The 14,428-nt window shown below is 37.2% G+C and overlaps 2 protein-coding genes across 4 annotated transcripts; both read right to left on the reverse strand.

The window, feature by feature from the left end:
• Positions 1-199: 199 nt before the first annotated feature.
• Positions 200-3,466, reverse strand: LOC141339003 (interferon-induced protein 44-like). Its single transcript, XM_073844619.1, has 7 exons — positions 3,170-3,466; positions 2,633-2,696; positions 2,360-2,555; positions 2,114-2,266; positions 1,825-1,996; positions 1,638-1,738; positions 200-1,352 (listed from the first exon to the last, which is right to left on the reverse strand). Exons 1-7 carry the CDS (start codon positions 3,315-3,317, stop codon positions 1,182-1,184), a joined length of 1,005 nt encoding a protein of 334 aa, XP_073700720.1. The 5' UTR covers positions 3,318-3,466; the 3' UTR covers positions 200-1,181.
• Positions 3,467-6,829: 3,363 nt separating this feature from the next.
• LOC141338581 (interferon-induced protein 44-like) lies at positions 6,830-13,628 on the reverse strand. 3 transcript variants are annotated; one of them, XM_073844170.1, is made up of 9 exons: positions 9,700-9,790; positions 9,341-9,377; positions 8,700-9,201; positions 8,491-8,545; positions 8,204-8,399; positions 7,969-8,121; positions 7,709-7,880; positions 7,514-7,614; positions 6,830-7,436 (listed from the first exon to the last, which is right to left on the reverse strand). In XM_073844170.1, exons 3-9 carry the CDS (start codon positions 9,187-9,189, stop codon positions 7,269-7,271), a joined length of 1,335 nt encoding a protein of 444 aa, XP_073700271.1. In that variant the 5' UTR covers positions 9,190-9,201; positions 9,341-9,377; positions 9,700-9,790; the 3' UTR covers positions 6,830-7,268. The 3 variants fall into 3 exon arrangements, with proteins under 3 accessions (XP_073700271.1, XP_073700273.1, XP_073700272.1); XM_073844172.1 differs by lacking the exons at positions 8,491-8,545; positions 8,700-9,201; positions 9,341-9,377; positions 9,700-9,790 and adding exons at positions 12,938-12,992; positions 13,148-13,628; XM_073844171.1 differs by lacking the exons at positions 8,491-8,545; positions 8,700-9,201; positions 9,341-9,377; positions 9,700-9,790 and adding exons at positions 12,938-12,971; positions 13,124-13,628.
• Positions 13,629-14,428: the final 800 nt, after the last annotated feature.

Genomic DNA, 14,428 nt, shown 5'->3' on the forward strand with positions numbered 1-14,428 from the left:
CAAAATATGCGAGTTTCGTTCAGTTCAGTGTCATTGTTTACAATAAGTGCCGCCAATGTGGCCAATTGATGACATGTTGTGAAAACATTCTATAGAGACCATATTTAATACATTTCTGTAAAGCTTATAAGTATTAAAATAAACATGTCTGTTGTAGCGTGCATGTAATAACCATAGTTCAGTCTTTTGGCATTATGTTTATTGTTTTTGTTTTACATTTTAATAGAAGTGTAAAATTATATGCAATTAGGTAAATTATTGTTAATTTTAAGCTCACACAGTCCTGAAAGAAACTTTCACACTTAAAACAAATAGCTAATGCTGCCTTCATGTGCTATCGTAATTATGGTAAATACCAAAATCCGACATCTAAATTGCACATGAACACCCACTCAAGTTGTAATTTCCACTGGAAAGCTCGAAATTTTTTATGATCCCGGAGCTGTCGAAATGGGATAAACTTTGACCTTTCAACATGGTGGACAGCAACGAAACTATACTGAATGACAAGCATTGCATGATGTTAAAAGTTCTCTGCTGTTTAGTTGGTTAGTTTGTAGCCCCCATAATGCTGGGGCATAAAGGATTTTAATAACGTCGCTATTTAAACGTAGTGATGTCTTTAAAAATACCGTTAAGAGAAGATGCTAGCTTGTCGTGGCTCGCCTCTAGTAGGGTGCTGTGTGGTACAGTGTTCTGATGGAGGCAATTTTCTCATGTTATTTTATTTGGTCTGTTTTACTAAAGTAGCATGTGAGGACAAATTGCGAGTCCGCCATGTTTCTCTTCACTACGACAACAAACCTGAACACGACACACTGGTAATTTCCACTTCACAAGTGGAAAGCATCATCTTTCCCATATCACATGAAGGCAGCATTTAAGCTTAAATCTATCAAAAGAAGCACTTCTTCATAATGCTTATGCAGATTTCAGCATCTTGAATTCTAGTTCTAACACATCATTACTATAAACCTGATCATGGCACAACAATATTGTAACTACAAAAGCAAGAAATAATTATAATGTGCAGCTTAAATGAAATATAAACTTTGTTGACATTTCCCATCATTTTTAACTATTATGATATTATGCATGATTATGAACAACCGAACAAACCGAATAACAATTTTATTGCTAATCAAGTGGTATAAACCCCTATCTCTGCAGCACTTTATGGCCTAAATGACATCAATATCATCCAGATAGTCGTCTGCTAAGCGAAGAATCTGTTGTAGAGCGGAGAGAAGCAGAACGTCACAGTTGGCCTCCAGCTCCAGCTCCTGACTGTAGTTCTTCACCGGTAACACACAAGACACCGGCACACCCAACCGAGAGCTCACCTCCTGAACCTGCACAGACAAAACAACATCTCACTCACTCTGAGTCCTGTAGGAATAGACCACAGGTGTTAAACTCAGTTCCTGCAGGGCCACAGCCCTGCAGAATTTAGATTCAACCCTAATTAAACGCACCTGATCCAGCTAATCAAGTCCATCAGTCTTATTTGACAACTACATGGTATGTGTGTGGGAGCAAGGTTAGGTAGGAACTAAACCCTGCAGGGCTGCATTCCTGCAGGAACTGAGTGGGACACTCCTGGAATAGACCATGTGATCATGTGAACCGCGTCTCACCTTTGACTTGATGTAGGAACTGAGATAAATTTGATAAAGGTCCTTCTCTACATGAGGACATGCTTCATCTACTTTTGTCATCAGGACCATCTGGGGAATTCCTGAAATTGTGTAAATAACCAACAGTTTGCATAAAAGTTTACTTTTGGCTAATTTAGCCTTGAAATAATGTTGTTAGAACACTTACCCAGTGAGTTTATTTCCCTGCGTATCACAGCAAGTTTCTCTTCTAGTTTGTCAGACATGAGGGAGATTTTGCTGGCGTCTATCACATACACCACACAGTGGATCTTCTCCTGTAGAGATGCAGGTCTGGACATCTTTTGCTCATCAGGTTGAAACGGTGCAGAGGGGTCGAACTGAATTGAGAGAATTTAGCATGGAACAAACATCATTCCTTCTTCAAGCTTCATTCAGTATGAAGTAGGGTTGCACGATAAATCCTGCAGCCCTAGTTGGGAGATTTGTGCACTTACTTTATAGCGGTCTGGTACGTGACCTTGAAGAATGCTGCTGATGTCCTCAATATCCAGTCCTGCACCTGATTGCTCCTCGAGTCCCATGGTGTCACACAACACAAATGGCAACAGCCTTCCCTTACGTCCGTCTTTCAGTGGATATGTGCGAAACTACCAACCAAGAGAAGAATCACATCAAGAGATATTCCTCAGACTGAAGAGAGACTTCTGTAGGAAACATTATGAGTCCTGTTGAATCTGTACCTGTGTGGTGACACTAGTGCCTGCAAATCCTGAAATGGCTTTGTTAGTGACATGACCAGTGAAGATGGAGTTGATGGAGTTGAAGAAACTGGATTTTCCAGCACCTACAGGACCGATCATTAGGATTCGAACACGGCTGACAGACGTCACCAAGGGTTTATAACTCCTGATCATTTCCAAGAGCTCATCTCTCTGTCTAAAAAAAAGAACTTAATTATTTTATATTAATGTATGAAGTCAGCAACAACGAAAGAACATTGAGTGCAAACTCACATAGATGTCAACCGAATATTCCTCCATGGCTTCTCCTTGGTCAAACACTTAAAGTAGTCAGGCACTGAAAAACCAAAATTGCAGTATATATAAACATCCTGTACGTTTCAAAACTGTGTTGTTGGTCTAAAAACTTCTTATATTAAAGGCAGTCTGCCATAACGACCCGGTCCTTGGCTTTGTTCACTTCATTTTACCACTGATTTGTTTACAATAGGCAGTGATTCAACGCTCATTCTCTTATTCCCATGAGGTTACGTCAGAAGGAAGAGACAGAATTCACCTGACAGTGATGTCACAACAGAAGTGTTAGTAACTGTTTTCATAACATGGTCACTACTGCTTTGTCTCTTCTTACAGATCGTTTGATATCTACTGAGTTATTTCTGGTTTTAAACCTAAAACACAGCGCTGTCCATCTATAAAGAATGAATACTGAGTAAAGATTATCAACTTCTGCTGAGATTAACAAGTCTATTAACTAAACAAGGATATATATTTACTACATGACACACACTTTTTTTCTGATTGACTTACTTTCTCTGACTTTGTAGACCTCACATTCAGTCAGCTCCGTGTCATCTCCAAGCAGTCTTTTAGCATTAAAACTGTATGATTTACTTCCTTCATTATACACAACTTCATTATAGCGGCAAAAGTACAACTGTTGGCCAAAGTTTGGCATTCCACCATCATCATAACGTGCATAATGCCCAGTGTTAACTTTGCTGTAGACAGGGATCTTGCCTTTAAAGCTAAACAAAAAAGCTTCTCTATCTGTAATTTGCTGGCCACTTTGAGCATACTCTACACTAGTGTATCCACCAAAGATGTAGCCTGAATGGTTGTAGGCTACAAGTAAGGTGGGACCCTGATTATCACATCGCTTATGGAAGGCGGAAGCTTTATATCCATGAACTGAAGCTTTGTAGAGAAGAGTTAGCTCCACATTCCCCAGCAGGTCACAGAGCTTCTTTCTTTGCTCTTCAGATAAGTTAGAAGTGAGAGGAGAGTTCTGAGCATACCTTTGCATCCTTAAGGCAAAAGAAAACAGCATGCAAATTTTTTTTAAACAACTTTCACTTATAAATTGCTAGAAATTCATTAGAAACAGCAAGCATTTTAAAGAGGATAAGTAGAAAATACTGAAGTAGTATTTTCTTGTCAAATGTCCAGTAATACTTGTTTTATTCAGTTGTTTTGTTTTTACAGTGTTTATGCATTGTTTTATGTACACTTAAAGGGTATCAACACTTTACAGTAAGGTTGTATATTCGCTTGAACTAACAATGAACTTACACAACATGTAGGTCTAAATTTTGCTTGATGTACATACACTAATCAGTTTTATAAGTTAAAATTATTCATTTGCCGCACACAATGTTAGTTTAAACTAGCGAATGCATTAAATAATGTGAATATTTATAGTGAAATTTAGGCTTTTTTTTTACTATTAAAGAACATAAATGAGCAAGCGATGCTTTAACAGAATCGAGTTCGTTTAATTGGAAATGAAACTGAAACCAGTGGCACGACGTAAACATTAAAAATGGAATAAAGCACGGGATTTCGTGTGTGTGCGTGTGTTTCTAATCACTGTAATGCATAACTGTTTGTACAAGACCTATTATTATTACTGCTAGATATGATATCTAATACTTTATCGTTTGAAAATCGATAGAATTAACGTACGTTTTTGCATTGTCTAACTTCAAAATACAAAGAATAATAATACATATATTTTTAATTTCTATATTGGCTTACCTTTGTAGCGGTATCTTTGTGCAAGAAATTATGAAGAAGTGAGCGTGTCTGACGTTACTTTTGGTAGGCAGAGCTGGGGAAACCGCCCCCTCTAGTACAGTGAGTTTTCTGTGAAACAAAACTTAAATGTTCTAGTTTTTAATTTTTAACAAAAAATTAAGATAAAATTTGTACCAAGGGGACATTTTGGCGCACATGTGGGTAAAAGCAGAGTGCGGGTAAAATTCCCCCTCTCTGACAAAGCAGTTTTCTTGACATTTACAGCAAAATCATAGTATGAGGGGGTTTAGCTTATAATGAAAAAAAAAAAAAGACTGAAATATGCTAAAATAAAAATAGCCTAATAATAGAAAAATGTGGACATTTATCAATGAACTGTGTTGAAAATAAGCCTATTTGAAACATTCTGGCTAGCTAATTTTTCAATATAAAGGCCAATATGTTTATTCAACCATCTACGCAGTTTTCTAATGGGTTTCTAATGGGTCCTGAATTACTTTAAAGTTTTTAAAAAAATATATGTGCGTAAGGTTTTAAAGAGACAGTGCTGCATTTAAAGTAAAACCTGCTGTAGTCTGCCATGTACATCAAAGAACAAAGGACAAGACAAATCATCTGCTGGCTGATGTATGAATAAAGATGAATTTATATAGTTTATGCATGTACAATTAATAGTTTATTTAAAGATTGTTTTACTTAAAATTGTTAGATTTTCAGAGACTATTACATGTTAAAAAGAATAGCTTTCAATTATAGAGTGTTTTCAACAAGCATCATCAATCTGTTTATCAGCACTGAACATAAACAATGCCACTGAACCGAACGGAATGCAAATTTCGCTGATTCTTGCTGCTGAAAATGGTCATGTTTTGGCCTGTACTAATCGTTTGGACAAGAAAAAACATTTGGAGTACAATAGACTGCCAAAGGTTATAACAAACCAAGGAGAAGAGTGCAAAAAACTGAGGAACACGGCTAAACTGAAGGATCAGAATTTCCAGTTCAAGAATCTTGACAACATTCGTGTTTATTCTTATAATTTCCGGTCAGGTAGGTGAAATATTAGGCTAATATCTTAATTAATACTGCTTATTACACGGCTCTTTGGAATGCTTGATTCTGATTGGTCAGTTGAGACATTTGCAGGTTCGTTCTTTTCAAATAATCACCGCTCCAAAGTAATAACGCATAGCCGGTACTACTTGTATGTTTAAAAATCCCTCCGTGCCAACAAAGATTACCGTTTGGCGCCATCTTGTGACAAACACTGGACAACCACAATTAACAATGGAAAATTTCGACATTAATCTATTTAAATTGTCTTACTAGCGTACATAGTTTGAATGTTAGTCACGTGGTACTATATCGTTTCGCGGAAGGATAAAAATGTTAATTTAAAACAAATATGCCAATAAAAGGTTTCAAATTCATATTCATGTCCAGTTTTTTTCCTCATGTGGCAAGTAGCCGTGTAATAAGCGGGATAATGTACAGGCAGCCGGTAGTTATCGGGAAATAAGCCCCTTCAGTGTGATACAAGACCCTCTTCGACTTCGCGTCGGGTCCTGATCACACTGTCGGGGCTTATTTCTGCGATAACTACCGGCTGCCTGTACACTATCCCTTACTTGTACGTATCTTTACCACCTATTAACTATTTTGTCAAAATATTGCACCCTTCCCTGCTTGCTACGTCTAAGTAAGTTCTGGGAACATAAACAGAACGTTCCCCTTAGGTTAGGGGAACATTCCCGCAACATTCTGAGAACATTCCCAGTAGGTTACTGGAATGTTCCCCTAACCTAAAGGGAATTATCTATTTACATTAAGAAAACTTTTCTGGCTAACCAACAGGGAACGTTCTAATAACCAAAAATTGTTAGCTGGAACATAAACCGTGCAGTCCATGCTGTTATTTAAATTTGAGTATCGCCAATATGGCTGTGCATCCGGGTAACTGACCAAACTGTGCCATAGCCTAAGTGTCATAGTAAAACTCTATACTGTAATGTTGAATGTCCATAATTAATAGCTAAAACTGAGAGAAAATGTTTTTAATAGCTTGTTTGGATCCGAGCTACTAGGTGACGTCACCCGGGTGCAGTTGTTTGCATAAACACTGCCTCCAGTGAAAGACATCAATGAAGAGTCATCTTCTCACCATAGGCTTCACCCACTGGCGTTCAGCTGCTAATGGTTGACACTTGATTACACTGAATTCAAGTGTCGCTTCATGTCAAAGACAAATAATAATTACAATCAATGCCACTATCATGTCTGCACTGGATACAATATATACAGATGCACATTCCCTTTCTGAGAGTTTACGCACTTGAGTCTGTCGGCAATTGGAGTGGAAAAACGTTTGCTTTGACACATTTTGTTTAAACGGCTTGTTCTTGACTTTGTACAGATATCAAAAGGACCCCAGCATCAGGAGCAAGTGGATAGTTTATTTTGAATGGCAACTTGGATTGTGTCAGAGGAGTGACCGGAGCATTTGGTTTTGTTAATGAGGCACAGTGTCATGGAGAACTCACAAAGAAACATTTGTTAAAAGATGAAGCGGTACTAGATCTGACTGCAGCTGCATCACAAACTGTAAGTAAAATGATTTCTTTAATGCTTTGTCGGGAAAATACTATTTCATTTTGATCAAAACACTTACATGCAGTAGTGAGAGGTAACAGTGACCTTAAAGGACCGCCCCTTAAAACAGGTCGTTTTAAACAGAGTGTCAGAATGAGGGTTAAAAAATAAACATTTTTCCACATATTTATGTGTTTTTTGTGCAAAACACAATGGCACTGGCAGATAATCAATGTTGTAGTGGATCAGTGTAAACCCCTATCTATGCAGGACATTATATGGTCTAAATGGGATCATCATCCAGGAAGTCGTTCGCAAAGCGAAGCATCTGTTGTAGAGCAGAGAGAAGCAGGACGTCACAGTTGAGCTCCAGCTCCAGCTCCTGACTGTAGTTCTTCACCGGTAACACACAAGACACCGGCACACCCAACCGAGAGCTCACCTCCTCAACCTGCACAGACAAAACAACACCTCACTCACTCTGAGTCCTGTAGAAACAGACCATGTGATCATGTGACCACGCCTCACCTTTGACTTGATGTAGGAGCTGGCATAAGTGTCTCGAAGGTCATTCTGCACATGAGGACATGCTTCATCTACTTTTGTCATCAAGGCGATCTGGGGTATGCCTGAACATTTTTTAACAAACTTTCAGCCCATCATGGAAAATGCATTTGTCGAGAGTTATGCAAAATGGTCTAAAAATGTTGTTAGTTAGCTTACCCAGTGAGTTTATTTGACTACGTATAGAATTAAGTTTTTCTTCTAGTTTGTTGGACATGAGGGAGATTTTGGTGGCGTCTATCACGTACACCACACAGTGGATCTTCTCCTGTAGAGATGCAGGTTTGAACATCTTTTGCTCATCAGGTTTAAACGGTGCTGTGGGGTTGAACTGAATCAAGAAAATTTAACAGGAAGTATATTAAAGGACAAGTTCAATCTGAATCCTCAATTCATACTTTAATTCATTTAATTCATACTTTATAGCGGTCTGGTACGTGACCTTGAAGAATGCTGCTGATGTCCTCAATATTCAGTCCTGCTCCTGATTGCTCCTCGAGTCCCATGGTGTCACACAACACAAATGGCAACGGCTTTCTCTCACAACCATCTTTCACTGGATATGTGCGAAACTACCAACCAAGAAGAGAATCACATCAAGACCTGAGGTTATCAAGAGATGTTCTTCAAACAAACTAACTGTTAAATCCATACCTGTGTGGTGACACTAGTGCCTGCAAATCCTGACATGGCTTTGCTGGTCACGTGACCCATGAAGATGGAGTTGATGGAGTTGAAGAAACTGGATTTTCCAGCACCTACAGGACCGATCATCAGGATTCTGACCTGACTCACAGACCCCATCAGGGGTTTATAATTCCTGATCATCTCAATCAGCTCTTCCTTTCGTCTACAAAACAGATTCAACAAAACACAATTTAATTATTGAAAATTCTATACGAAATCAGCCAAAATAAAATAACACTGAAACGGAAACATACTTTTCTGTCGAAACAATATTCCTCCATGGCTTCTCTTTTACACTAACCTGAAGGACTGGAAAAGTTTGAAGAAATATTATTGTCGGACATATGTTGAGCTAAGGTTAATAACAGAAACAATGTAAAATAAACAGAACAAAAGAAACAGAAAAAAGAGACTGGACTCAAATTCAATATGATACACATTTTTTTTCTGATGATTGACTTACTCTGTTTGACTTTGTACACCTCACATTCAGTCAGTTCATTGTTGTCACCATACAACTTTGCAGAATTAAAATTGAATGAAACAGCATCATAAGCAAAAATTTCTTGCACAACTGGTTGATTTTTATAGCAAAAGTACAACTGTTCACCAAAGTTGGGCATTCCAGCATCATCATTGCGTGCATAACGCCCACTCTTAACTCTAATGCACAGAGGGGTTCCATGTTGAATGCTGAACAGGAAAGCCTCTTTATCTTTAATTTGCTGCCCGCTTTGAGCATAATCAACACTAGTGTATCCACCAAAGACATAGCCTGAATGGTTGTAGGCTACAAGTAAGGTGGGACCCTGATTGTCACATCGCTCATGGAAGGCAGAAGCTTGATATCCATGGACTGAAGCTTTGTAGAGAAGAGTCAGCTCAGCATTCCCCAGCAAGGCACAGAGCTGCTTTCTTTTCTCTTCTGTTAAATCTGATGCAATGGGAGCCATTCTTTCCCAAACCTTTTTTTTTTTTTTTTTTTGCATTAAGACAAAACAATTATTATTATTGTTATTATTATTATTTTTTTAATTATATTTTATTTAATTAAAGTTTGTCAGTTTATCTTTAGGAATCCATATCCACATTTCAAGAACTTACCAGATATTAACTTGACCTCTCTCTGCTTTCTCTGTAGCTGGGTGGTAAAGACAAGGGGAAAAAATACAAAACTTATAGACATAACTGACAGAAATGGAACTGGCACAAACCGTGAATGGAAACGGTGACCAGAACAACAAATGTAATAATAATATTAAAGGACAGACTTCTGTTAAATCACTGTGATTAAATTATAATTAGTTAAACGTTAAAGACTAGTTTCAGATCAGAGAAACGCCTTTCACTATAGAAACAGACTGCGTTTACCATTAAGATAAAATTGTGTTCATGTGGAATAATAACATAGAATATGTAATACCTTTATGATATTAAGATTTTATGTCGACCACGATGCTTACCTTTATCTAGCTTTTCTTTGTGCAATAAACATTTAAATGTCCGCTATTTCCTGAAAGATGAACGTTATGAGCATGGTCCACGTCTGGCTGAAGCCCCGCCTCCTTTTACAGGATTCAGAAAAGTTATTGGTCTATTCTGAGTGTCAATCTCCGTTGTTTTGGTTGCTGTGGTTCTTAAAAAGGGTTCAGTGGGTGGGACCCAAGCTTTAAAGTACACTAAAAAATTAAGATATAAGTATGATCTTATTGTTATTTGTTCCCTCAACAATCGTTTTTATTTTAAAACCAGGGTTCTAACGATTACTTGATCTGGAAAAGAAATGGAAATGAATAACATCTTATAAACTCATGGAAGTTTTATAATGAATAGAGCCTAATTATTTTTAGATACGTCAAGCTCTGAAATATTGTGTAGGGCAAAACTGCCGAGAAAATTGGTAGCCTAAAAAAATAATAATATTATAAAAAACGTAATAAAATAAACGTATAAATTGATTGATAATAAAACGTGTAAACGCTAGAGAATAATCAGATATCGAAACTTCTGGAATTCTGGAATTCATTTATTTATATTTTGTTTCACTTTTGTAATATTACCACTACTAGTTTGTGTTACAATTCTGTCAGTGGGCAAACATACAAAATCAGCAGGAGATCAAATAATTTTTTCATTTACTCTATCTTTTCAGTCCGTATTTTCGGCCGGGGATACACTTTTTATCAGGGGTAAGTAGCCTACCTTAAAATCTGTATGTGAATCTGTAGCTCACCTTTCACAGTCAGCTTTCTCTTGCAAAAACATTAGACGATTATTACCTCTTCTCTTACAGTTTTTCTCAATTGCTTAAACACATTTCTTGAAATTATGCCTCTTATTTGCGAAACTCTAAACACAAATCCACAACTCCTAACTCATTTCCCCAAACTTCCTATATTGAGGTCAAAATGAAGCTCTCCACTCAAAACAATTCAATCTTGCTGAAAAACCAAACTTTGCTTTCAGACATGACACACAAATCCTCAAAAACAAACACACTACAACACAGTTTTACACACTGATGAGATAAATTCAAAACAATACTACAAAAACAATACAAATAAAAAACTTTTCACATGATGAACACAACAAATCTATTCCTTTGCAAGTGTTTTATTCCTTAATTTAATGTACTGTAGAGTACAGTACAAAACAGCAAAAAACAACAAAATAATTATTCTGCCCAGCATCCTGTCTTTGGTCTGGGACAGGCCAAAGAACCTCTTCAGCATCACAGGCTAAATTAGCCCTGGCCAGGCAGCAGGGGTCAAATCCTCTTGCATGCCTGATCCAACCCTGGCACTCATCAACTAAAATATATGAGACTGCTTGTCTTCTTGCCCTTGCTCTTCCTCTGTCTCTTCCATGTTGTTGTCGTCATCGCCCTCCTTCTCCTCCTCCTCTTCCTCTTTCACCTCCTACTCTTCCTCTTCAAAATTACACATTACTGTATGTGGGATATTGATCGAAAAAGACTGGATAGGATTCACAGTTACACTTGTACTAGTGGTCTGACAAAAAATAAAAAAAATTAAATAAAAGCACACAACGTCATTGTGAAACAGAAAAAAAAAAAGAAATATGGGCACAAAGGTGAAAATAAAAATAAGAAAGTCCACTGTCGGAATTTGTAACTCCTGTGTTGTCCTCTGTCTATATGCTTTCCAATGGAAGGTTCATGAGATGTACCTTTGATCTATTTCAGAGAACTGCTTTATCATTGGTTGATCTATATTATCTTCATTAGTGAAAGTCAAGAGTCACTTGAATAATTCATGGCAAATTTACAAAAAGTCTAATAGAAATGTGTAGAATATATGATTGACAGTTTAGGACAACTAGATCAAAAATTTTGCATTTAGGTAATGATTTATACGATGAGCTAATGACTTGATGTTTTGAGGGGTAAGACTATTGCACAGAGAACTACAGTATATAATACATTTTGAGCAACATGACAATAGCAACTGATAATGTAGGAAACTGCAGACAAATGTATATTTCATTTCTGTTCTGAGAAATGCACCAAAGTGACTGAGAAAAACTTTTATCCTTTTATCTCCATCGAAGGTTCTGATTGGTGTGTGCTAAATTTTGACTCCTAGTGTTTCCAGTTGGGTAATTGTGTGCTAATTGAGCTCAAACTTCGCAGACTTGAGTGAACAATATTGAATGCTTGTGCTTTCTAAATGACCTCATGGTGTAAGCACTGAGAAATGTAGGGATTTGTGTGTAGAGTTTTGAAGTAACAGTTCACCAAATATAACTCATGTGCCAAAGCAGGGAATAGTGTTTATAGTTTAGGGAAATGGGTGTGCTTTTTCAAAAATGGCATTATAGTTTTGAAATTTTAGTTCAAAAGACTGGTTATAGTGTTTTAGCAATTGAGAAAAACTGTAATTATCATTATCCTTGTCATTGATCGCAGCTTAGGGAGGTGGATAAAAGGTGCCCAAAGGATATAAAATTTTGGCCTTACTCCATTTGCCTACATTTTTTATTTTTTTAAGATTATTCAGTTATGAGATTGGGTGAAGCTTGTACAAAAACAAACAAATCAAGTACAAAAACCAACAGGTCTTTTATAGTAGCCTATGCATGAAAATAACACACAAGACACCGGCACACCTAACCGAGAGCTCACCTCCTGAACCTGCACAGACAAAACAACATCTCACTCACTCTGAGTCCTGTAGAAAAAGACCATGTGAACCCTTCCCTGCTTGCTACATCTAAGTAAGTTCTAGGAACATAAATAGAACGTTCCCTATCGGTTAGCCAGAAAAGTTTTCTTAACTTAAATATAACGTTCCCCTTAGGTTAGGGGAACATTGCAGGAACATTCCCGCAACATTCTGAGAACGTTCCCAGCAGGTTATCGGAATGTTCTCCTAACCTGAAGGGAATGATCTATTTACATTAAGGAAACTTTCCTGGCTAGCCAATAAGGAACGTTCTAAGAACCAAAAATTGTTAGCTGGAACATAAAACATGCAGTCCATGCTGTTGTTTACATTTGAGTATTGCCAATATGGCTGTGCATCCAGGAAACTGACCAAACCCCCTTTACTGTAATGCTGAATGTCCATAATTAATGGCTAAAATAAAATAAAAAATTGTCTACAAAACAGATCACAACTTTATTATTGAAAACTGCTATATGAAATCAGCTGAAATAAAATAACACAAGTGGAAACATACTTTGCTGTCCAAAGACAATTTCTCCATGGCTTCACTTTTACACTAACCTGAAGGACTGTAAAGTTTGAACAAATATTATTGTCAAACAAATGTTAAGCTAATGTTAATAATAGAAACAATATAAATTAAATAGAGCAACAGAAACTGAAAATTTTTATTTAAGAGACTGGACTCAGTATGATACACATGTTTTTCTGATGATTGACTTACTCTGTTTGACTTTGTACACCTCACATTCAGTCAGCTCAGTGATGTTTCCATACAACTTTGCAGCATTAAAACTGAATGAATCCACACTCCGCAGTTCTTTCACAACTGGTTGATTTTCATGGCAAAAGTACAACTGTTGACCAAAGTTGGGCATTTCAGCATCATCGAGACGTGCATAATATCCACTGTTAACTTTGATGCAGAGAGGGTCTCCATATCGAATGCTGAACAGGAAAGCCTCTTTATCTTTAATTTTCTTCCCACTTTGAGCATAATCTACACTAGTGTATCCACCAAAGACGTATGAATGGTTGTAGGCTACAAGTAAGGTGGGACCCTGATTGTCACATCGCTCATGGAAGGCAGAAGCTTGATATCCATGGACTGAAGCTTTGTAGAGAAGAGACAGCTCAGCATTCCCCAGCAAGGCACAGAGCTGCTTTCTTTTCTCTTCTGTTAAATCTGATGCAATGGGAGCCATGTCTTCCCCAAACCTTTTTTGCATTTGTAAGACAAAACAATAATTATATATATCTGCACATTTGCTTTCTCCTTTTAAAGGGGTCATTGGATGCAAAACTAAGTTTTACATGTTATTTGAACATTACTGTGTGTTGGCAGTTTGTGTACACTGTAAAAAGTTTTCACCAGTTTCAACTTAAAAACTTAAGTTTAGCAGCTGCCTTAAAATTTTAAGTTAAATCAATTTAAGTCATTTCAACTCACAAGTTAAATCAACTCATTTTTATTATAATAAGTTAAAATGACTTGTAGTTTTAAGCTGATTGAACTTAAAATTTTAAGGAAGCTGCTAAACTTAGGTTTTTAAGTTGAATCTGGTGAAAACTTTTTACAGTGTACACAGCCACCCTACAATAATAAAAATCCACCCAGTGGTATTTTTTTTTAATCTTTAAAAAAGTAATATCCCCTTTTTAAAATCAGGTCATTCTCAGCTTCTTGTCATTGTGACGAAACACAGATGATTGACATGAGCGTCTTACCTTAAACCCGCCCTCACTGAGCTGAAACAGTCCGAATACAATTGCCATTGTGTGACTTGTGCAGAGAAAGACTCTAATTGAGCGACTGAGGAGTTCTGATGTTGGATGTAATAATGGACATAGCAGTAGTCATTTACTCCCAACATCTGAGCCGCTTAAGAGGCAGAGGACAACGTTACTTTCGTTTTTGAAAGAAAAGCGCCGATCCCGATCTACAGATGCATCTATGTTCGTGTGAATCGTTCCTGATGTAGCTTCACCCATAGCAGAAGTGAGT

This window comes from Garra rufa, chromosome 7, assembly GCF_049309525.1.
Source record: "Garra rufa chromosome 7, GarRuf1.0, whole genome shotgun sequence".
Lineage (NCBI taxonomy): Eukaryota > Metazoa > Chordata > Actinopteri > Cypriniformes > Cyprinidae > Garra > Garra rufa.

What these genes read in the sequence shown, in the direction of transcription:
- LOC141339003 (XM_073844619.1), bottom strand. Translation starts at nt 3,317, where the DNA reads ATGCCAAACTTTGGCCAACAGTTGTACTTTTGCCGCTATAATGAAGTT. An exon ending in AATATTCGGTTGACATCTAT is followed by an intron (nt 2,556 to 2,632) that starts GTGAGTTTGCAC and finishes TCTTTTTTTTAG; the next exon opens with ACAGAGAGATGAGCTCTTGG. An exon ending in GTTCCTACATCAAGTCAAAG is followed by an intron (nt 1,353 to 1,637) that starts GTGAGACGCGGT and finishes TTGTCTGTGCAG; the next exon opens with GTTCAGGAGGTGAGCTCTCG.
- LOC141338581 (XM_073844170.1), bottom strand. Translation starts at nt 9,189, where the DNA reads ATGGCTCCCATTGCATCAGATTTAACAGAAGAGAAAAGAAAGCAGCTC. An exon ending in GGTGTACAAAGTCAAACAGA is followed by an intron (nt 8,546 to 8,699) that starts GTAAGTCAATCA and finishes AAACTTTTCCAG; the next exon opens with TCCTTCAGGTTAGTGTAAAA. An exon ending in AATATTGTTTCGACAGAAAA is followed by an intron (nt 8,400 to 8,490) that starts GTATGTTTCCGT and finishes TCTGTTTTGTAG; the next exon opens with ACGAAAGGAAGAGCTGATTG.